Below are 8,552 nucleotides of genomic sequence, written 5' to 3'. Positions count from 1 at the left end.
TTTCCTGCGGGTTTTTAAAAATGCTTTGTAAAGGCATACGTCATAGGAGGTCGAAGTTGAAAGATTATAGAGTAAACAAAGAACTCGACGTAGGTTTTTCGAGGTGTGAGTTGAGCGAACTCTAGAAATCCATTAAATAAATTGCATATTATATTTTTTTACTTTAATAACCCCAATGTTGATTTTTCTATATTTTCATTCAATTTAATTGTATTTCATCATTCATTGTACATTCTTTGTTTACACCTATGTTTAATGTTGTAAGATAATAGCCATCGATGCTAAATAAATAAATTCAATTCCAATATTATCTAGGAAATTGGGTACAGAAATGCTGTTTTAATTTAAAGATTTTTGATATTATACTTAGGTAGGTATGCCATCTTCTCTATAAAATATCTTCCCATACAGCATCTTGGTCTTTATTTGTAATTTTATCTGTATTTTTGGTAACTACAGACCTACTGCCTAGATGTCCTATTGATAATAGGTTTGTCGAAGAGAGATGAAATTTGGTCTTTCCTGGTATGGTCCAAGGACAAGGACTAAACTGTTATGATTAGGTGAAAATCAGACAGCAGACAGTCGCCCATCCAGATATTAACTAAAGTCAATGTTGCTTTACCTTTATCTCGTAAAGGTAAGAGGTGTAAAGAATAATGGGAATTGACAAAATTGTTAATTTTTTGGAAGAAATTTTTCCAAGTCCAAAAAGTACAAAAAATTCAAATCAAAGTACTTGTTTTAAAAAGAACCGCGCTTGTAAAAATAAATTTCAACCAATCAGAACATCGTTTATAATATTACAGAAATACCAACTGCAGAAATCAAAAGGATTTCTCTCGTTGCGTTAATTAAGAGGAGAATTTGAATGGTGAAACAGAATTTTGAAAAAATGGCGCATAATCACTAATGATCGATTATTCTGATCAACCATATTGTTTGTGTTGGTGAAATCCACCATAAAAGTACTTGTTTTAAAAAGAACCGCGCTTGTAAAAATAAATTTCAACCAATCAGAACATCGTTTATAATATTACAGAAATACCAACTGCAGAAATCAAAAGGATTTCTCTCGTTGCGTTAATTAAGAGGAGAATTTGAATGGTGAAACAGAATTTTGAAAAAATGGCGCATAATCACTAATGATCGATTATTCTGATCAACCATATTGTTTGTGTTGGTGAAATCCACCAAGTAAATAATAACAACGAAAATAGGTACACAGAAGAAGGATTTTAAACAAACATAAGAACGATAATTATTCTAAGAAAAACACAAAATTTAGAGAAATACACACTAAGTACCTACATAAATAAGGACAAATAATGTTCTGTTTCCCTCTCTCTTTCCGTCTGTCTCTCTCTCTCTTTCCGTCTCTCTCCTTTCTCTCTCTCTCTTTCGTTCCGTCTCTCTCTCCCTCTCTTTCTATTAATGTCAACACGACTTTTGGCACAGTATTAAAAAAGAGAGAGATGGAGAGAAGATTAAAACATAAAATGAGGAAGAGAGGGAGGGAGTATAGCGTGGGAGTGAGAGAGATAGAGGGGAAGGGAGGGAGGAGAGAGAGAGAGAAAGGAAGTGAACTACAAAACTGCAAAAATACAATTTTCTGGCGGAAGAAAAAACACAGAAAAACAGGAACAACAGGAATAATGCATTCATTTGTGATAAAGTAAGGACATGAGAGAGAGAGAGAGAGAGAGAGAGAGAGAGAGAAAAAAAAGGGAGATAAAGATGAGAGTGAGGGAGAGAGAGAAGAGGGAGAGAGAGATAGAAAAGAGAGGGAGGGAGAGAGCGAGAGAAAGAGAGAGAGAGAGAGATAGGGGAGGGAGGGAGAGAAAATTAAATCTGTTTTAATTTTAATAGCCTAGCCTAGACCTGTTGTTCATGACCACAACCTAATAGGTATTGCGATTATGTTCGCGGATTTGGCAATTATGTTCGCGGATTCGCGTCCCGAATCGACATTTTGGATATTTGGCAAGCCTAGTCTTAGCCCTTCATTTAACTTACCCAGTTCTGGCGAAGTTGCTGAAATAGATCATGGTGGCTTCACTCAGGAGGATTTCAGACTTGGTGAAGTTGCGGGGGAAATGGTTGAATCCTCCCACCAAGGGTGCCCCGAACAGATAGGGCAGTTCCTCCCCATGGATACAGCCCTGTCTCTGAAATAACAAGAGGAGAATAGTTTCTATTAGTTTATTTAACTTTATTATATTAATATTATTTTTATTTCTGAGGATTGATGGAGAGAACTAGAACTGTACCAACAGGTCTTATCGTCCCAGAATCGAAGGCAGAAGGAAGAACGAAAGTCAGCCGTTCCGGGAACGAACCTTATCTATTTATTATAAAGTTTGGCTGTGCGGGAACAATAATAATTTCAATACATAATAACAATTACCTACTATGAACTACATATAACAATGCCAATAATTTCATTTCATCTAAAAAAACGGTATTTTCTACTACTCCGTATTTCTACCGACTTCTGGGAGATAGGTATGAACAGTTTATCTATCTTTTACCTACATACTTAGGTACACCAGACTTTTCCAAAACTTCCTACACATACGAAATTGTTAGGTACCTTTTCCTGTATAATTGTTAGGTATCTATTCCTATTTCCATTCTAGGGAAGGTAACTTTTACCCACACAGCAAACTTTACCTTGGTTTCTCTCTTCTTCTCTTCCTTTTCCTTTTCTTCCTATCTCCCATCCCTCTTTTTTCTCTTTTCCCTCTTCTTCCCTCCCATCTCTCTCCAATCCCTTTCTTTCTTTTCCGACACTTCTTTGCTTTCTTTTCTTTACTTCCCCTTTAACTTCCACTGCTTCTCCCTCCACTTCATATCTTCCCTTCCTCTCTCCCTCCCGCTTCCATTTTTCCCTCCCTCCTCTCCTTTCCATTTCCTCCCATACCTTCCTTGTTCTTGTTCTCCCATTTCTTCATTCTTCTCTCCCTCAATATATGTTACATCCCTCTTTTTTATCCTCTTCTCTCACTCTCGTCCTCTCCTCTCGCTTTCTATCTCCTCTTTCCGCGGCGTGGAAACCCTGCCGTAAAGCCTTGAAAAAAAGTATCGAACCCGGGACTCCAGCTCAGAAAACTCACCAATGGCCACGGTGACGCTGAGTGCGGTAGAATAGGCGGCAAACCCATCCTCCTGTCCTGAAGCTGCGGCAGATCCGTCCGGTAAATCTTCCTGCAGATCTCTACCGCTAGACGGAGCCACCTTCACCACGGAAGCTGAAGCCTGCTGGAATAGAATAGAATCGAATTAAATCCCGAACCGTTAAGATAGAAACATACTACTATCACTTCAAGTGAGATCACGTGATGTCAGGGCAGTGTGCCTATCATGAACGAAATTACCTACAATATTATGGGAAAACTTTGAACCCATCTTGCTGACTCCCCATGAGCTCACGTGAGGTGATTGTAGTGTGTCTGTTTAGTCTGTTTTTGACGAAATCGGATAGACTTGGTAAACACAAAATAGAAATTTACTCATTAGATTTTGGACCTAATCGGGTCTTGGTAGGCTCTGCGCTCTGCGGGGACATTTTCCCTGAGTTATTTTATTATCCAGGCTCATTAGAACAATAGTTTAGCTGGTTTGAATTCCAGAGATTACCTAGCCTTCGGTTTTAACTCCACTTGGATGAAAACATGGATTTACACGACATAATACTTACCTTCCAAAATCGAGGAACCTTTCGTTAGAAATGTCCTTTGACAGTCTAAATCTATATAAAGCAATACATACCTGATGTATAATATCATTGCTTATTAAATTCACTAGATACATACCTCATGTGTAATATCAATATCATTGCTTGTTAAATTCACTAGATATATACCTGATGTAAGTGGAGAAGTTGGTTTGATCTTGTGAGTCACTGACAGCTGAGAAACCTGAGAAAGTAGGAAATGTAGCAATCAGTAAAAATAAAAAAAGTCTTGGGGGGAAAAAACTACCTATAAGGCATTTTCTACTACAGTTTCATCTGATATTCAGCCAATCAGTTAGAAACAAAAGTTTAAATCAATAAGAACTATGGTGCAGGCCCACCCTGACACTTCAAAAAAAAAAAAAAACTTACTTGTGTTTGAATCTTCAAGTCCAAAATTTGAATTTGATGAGTCAAGGGTTCGCTTCAATGAGTTCTCTTTGTTGTTGTTAGTGTGTGTGGAGTGCGTAAGAGAATTGTGATGTGATCGGTTGATTTTCTTCTTGTCTGTCGATATAGGAACCCACTTGAATATCTTCATTGTTGTGTCTCCAATGGTGACCCATTTTTTCTCCCTGGGGAAAGAAAAATGATGGATTACACAATTATATTTAAATAGAATATATTCTTACTTCAATTCAAATGGCTACACAGTAAGTAAATAATCTTGTCTGAAATTATAATCAATTCTCAAAAAATTTTATTTTACATATTTATCTGTGATTGGAACTTAGGACATTTAGGGCCGTAAGCTCCCACCCCATAAACAGAACAACTTCTAAACTGTGTCTCCCAAGAACCAAAACATAAAAAACACCCATTTTCATCTGTATCAGACAATGAAAACACCAACTTCATTCCAAAGTGATTCTCAGGAAATTAGCTTTCAGTCCATTCAAAATTTGGCCAAGTTTCAGGTCTGGCTATCCAAATTCCAAAATGGTGGACAGCAAGCAAAACGGCTGGCTTTCTCCAACCCTCTCTTCGCTTTCGGGAGGACAAGACCTTAGCAGTGACAGTTCCCTCTATCAAACCTCTTAAAAAAAGGAGTGAATTATTATTATTATTATTATTTTTTTTTTTTCATTGACCACTCAGTCAATGAGTCATATGTTAACTTTTTCTAGGTATTAATTTTAAGATAAAAGGACTTCTTAGTCCTACCCCAGCAGGATGATTCTATTGAGTTCTATTTACCTGCACTAATATTAGACATAGGTCCCCCGTTCTCCTGGCGGCGCTGCTTGATCATACCCGCCCCGTTCTGACTCCCAGACATGATGAAGAAATTGAAGTCCTAAAGGAAAATCCAAACTGAAAACGCCCTAAAAATGGCGAAATGGCACTCAAATTTATCGAGGTTCCGTTCACAAAATTCTTCAAAGTTCCGAGCTTTCAAAAATGAAGTCAATGAAGTTTGAAGTTTTTGCTGACTGTTTACATTCGTGAAGCTAGCACGCAACCGCGAGGCTACGATTTTATTTTTCTGATGTTTTTAGGTTGAGTAGTAGCGAGTCGATTTTTATTCAGATGATCGAAGTGAACCGAAACGAAAATGGTAGAAAATGGTAAAAATGGTTGTTAAACGAAAATGGTAAAAATGGTTGTTTCGGAATTCGGATACAAAAAATTGATTTTAGGGACCGATCTCTTTTTGGCTCTCTCTTGGTACAGCCGTAGATAAAATTTATTTATTAAAATTAAAGTTTTTTCCCCAACCAGAAATGCAAATCACCTTTTCGGTCCGTGAGGCCTAAATAAAAATCGACTTTCTCCATATCCAAAGCGTTACCATGGAAACAGGCAGTATGAAAAATTGGAGCTCAAATTTGTATGACTGCCTGGTTTCTTACTGAATCCAAAACACGTTTTGAGGTCCCTAGAGCCTAATCCAAAGTTTCAGCCATTGGTCCGTGTGTGTGTCTGTCTGTCTCTAAACAAAATATCTCGAGAACGGTAAGAGCTAGCGACCTGAAATTTGGTATGTAGCTGTCAAATGTGACAAGGATGCGACACGAAGCTTTTGGTTAAGATCGGTGCATTGGTTTTTATCATTGCTTGTTAAATTCACTAGGTACATACCTGATGTATATTATCATTGCTTGTTAAATTCACTAGGTACATACCTGATGTATAATATCATTGCTTGTGAAATTCACTAGATACATACCTGATGTATAATATGATTGCTTGTTAAATTCACTAGATACATACCTGATGCATAATATCATTGCTTGTTAAATTCACTAGATACATACCTGATGTATAATATCATTGCTTGTTAAATTCACTAGATACATACCTGATGTATAATATCATTGCTTGTTAAATTCACTAGATACATACCTGATGTATAATATCATTGCTTGTTAAATTCACTAGGTTATGTGAGGCAGAGGGTGCGTAGTTCTGATATGTGGAGGGTGGGGCTTGATGCTTACCCGGAGAAGAAGTGGAGTGAGGAATCTGGAAAAGTTATGTAAATAAGTCAAAGTTAGGTAATAAATATCAGTAAAAGTTTCATCCGTTTTGAATGCGTAGTTCTGATATGTGGAGGGTGGGGCTTGATGCTTACCCGGAGAAGAAGTGGAGTGAGGAATCTGGAAAAGTTATGTAAATAAGTAAAAGTTAGGTAATAAATATCAGTAAAAATGTGATCCTGTGAAAAATGTGATTTGAAGTGCACATTTTATTCTTTTTGGATAGCAAATTTTATTCTGAACACGGCTCTTAAAGAACCATCTCTCTACCTCTTTTCTCAAGTAAATAAGTAAGTAAGTAAGTAAGTAAATAAATAAATAAGTAAGTAAGTAAGTAAATAAATAAGTAAGTAAGTAAATAAGTAAATAAATAAATAAGTAAGTAAGTACATAAGTAAGTAAGTAAGTAAGTAAGTAAGTAAGTAAGTAAGTAAGTAAGTAAGTAAGTAAGTGAATAAGTAAGTAAGTAAGAGTATCTACTTACTTCATTGATCTCATCATCATCTCCCAGCATATGATGTGAGCGGGGTACATCATCTGAGCCAGGTTTATGTAGATCGGGAACAAGGTTCAGCCAGAACGAGAGCCTGTGAGCCCGATAATGATTCTTCAGCTTGGGCTTCATATCTGAGGAGAAAACAGAATAACAATAGAGTTTAATATGTAAGAAATGCTAACGAAATAGCAAAGGTTGAGTGCGAAGGGCATCCACCCACTCGTAAAATTTGTAGCCAAAACCAAATGTCAGCCCAAATCAATCACTCTAGTTAGGGCTGATTGAGAGGCTGACGAAAAACCCCGACGCTAAAACCGGTCTTAAAATAACGACTGAGGTGTTATCTAAAACTTTCTCACTTTGAGTTTATAGGTCGCCGCGACAAATTTCGAGATCAGAGCTCATTTGTGTGAGAAAATGTGAAAAAAATCCCCCCCAAAACCAGTTTTTTTTGTTTTTTGGCTTTATGGTTTTCTGGACAAAATTTGCACCACCATTTTCGTGTTCCTGGTAAAAATACCTTTAATTTGATATATAGGTCAACCAGGTTTGGATAAGTCCTTCTATGGGGACAGACAGACCGACGACACCGAAGCGAATACAATAGCCCGTCCCTTATACCTTTTTATTACTATCGTAATAATAAAGGAAGGACGGGCTAAAAAATGAGAACTTTTGTACAACGGCAAAATAATAATAATAATCCCACGTAAGAAAAAGTATTCTTCGAAAAATTCATTCGTTTACTTTTTTTTGAGAGATAGTGAGAGAGAGGAAGAGAGAGAGAGAGAAAGGGAAAGGGGAAGAGAAAGGGGGGGGCAAGGGAGAGAGAGGAGGGATCCAAATCCTAAAGGTTTTTTGTATTTAAGTCACACACATTTTATCCAGGATTTATAATAATAATAAAAATAGGAAAAAGATATTCCAAACGCAATAAAATATCAGAACCACAGGTATTCAGGGTGTAGCTAAACTGTCCACGAGGCATTTTAAGCGGGTTCGATTCCCATCCGGGGCGGATTTTATCCTAAACAGAAAAATTCTCTTATCCTGTCTTCCTTCTTTCTTCGGTTTCGGGACGATTAGATCACTCGATTGCTCGATTCCCAGAGGACTTGACATGTCTGTAATACACTAACACCCATATTTATGAACAAAATGCTGGCTCTTAAGTTCGTGCTAAGCATAGTCTCAAGGCATTTGATTGGTCAATTTTGACTTGAGACTGATCTAAGAACGATCATTCTTGTTCATAAATACGAGTGATACTGCCAGTTTTTCCCACAAATATGTGTAATACCATCGGATCGAAGTTCGACTTGATCACGGTCTCAAGAATACCAACTACCCCTCCTACTCGCAGATTCTTATAAGCCGAATCCATCCGTTAGGACTGTTTGTCCCTACTCATCTAAGCCTCAAAGTGAGCTTTTTGTGTACGTATGTATGTACCCTACTCAATCTGTGTACGTACGTACGTACCCCACCATGATGAGGGAAATCAATGTGTTCTTTCAGTGTAGAGACATTGTAAATTTCCCTCGCGTAAATTCTGGCAAGTAGTAGTGTAAATGTTGGATAGTGAAATGTACATTTTAGTGTCTCGTAGCTACCTGTGCAAAAACTTCAGTGTGCACGTACGCCAAGAAGGAAAATTAGGTCAGAGATCGAAATCTTTGCCATTTTCAATACGAAGATTTTGTTTACCCCTCAGTATCTTGGCAAAATCGATCTAAAGTGTAAATTTTCTACAACAAGTTTCCGTTATACTTGGTCAAATCTATGAAAGGTCAAGCATTGATGTCACTAAAGTTTTAATAAAATTATCTGAATCTGTTTA

The 8,552-nt window shown here is 37.2% G+C and overlaps 1 protein-coding gene across 1 annotated transcript in view; it reads right to left on the bottom strand.

The window, feature by feature from the left end:
• Window positions 1–8,552, bottom strand: part of LOC103513869 (neuroligin-2-like) — a gene marked incomplete at its 5' end in the record, with an annotated part of 26,205 nt that overhangs the window by 15,968 nt on the left and 1,685 nt on the right. The window contains 3 exons of the mRNA XM_026826967.1: window positions 3,117–3,261; window positions 6,083–6,202; window positions 6,701–6,843. Coding sequence (XP_026682768.1) covers window positions 3,117–3,261; window positions 6,083–6,202; window positions 6,701–6,843 — 408 coding nt within the window. The remainder of the gene's footprint in view (window positions 1–3,116; window positions 3,262–6,082; window positions 6,203–6,700; window positions 6,844–8,552) is intronic.

This window comes from Diaphorina citri, unplaced genomic scaffold (genome assembly GCF_000475195.1).
Source record: "Diaphorina citri unplaced genomic scaffold, Diaci psyllid genome assembly version 1.1 scaffold1040, whole genome shotgun sequence".
NCBI lineage: Eukaryota > Metazoa > Arthropoda > Insecta > Hemiptera > Psyllidae > Diaphorina > Diaphorina citri.
Note: the sequence above shows the minus strand (reverse complement) of the source record. Positions and strands in the feature narration are given on the sequence as shown.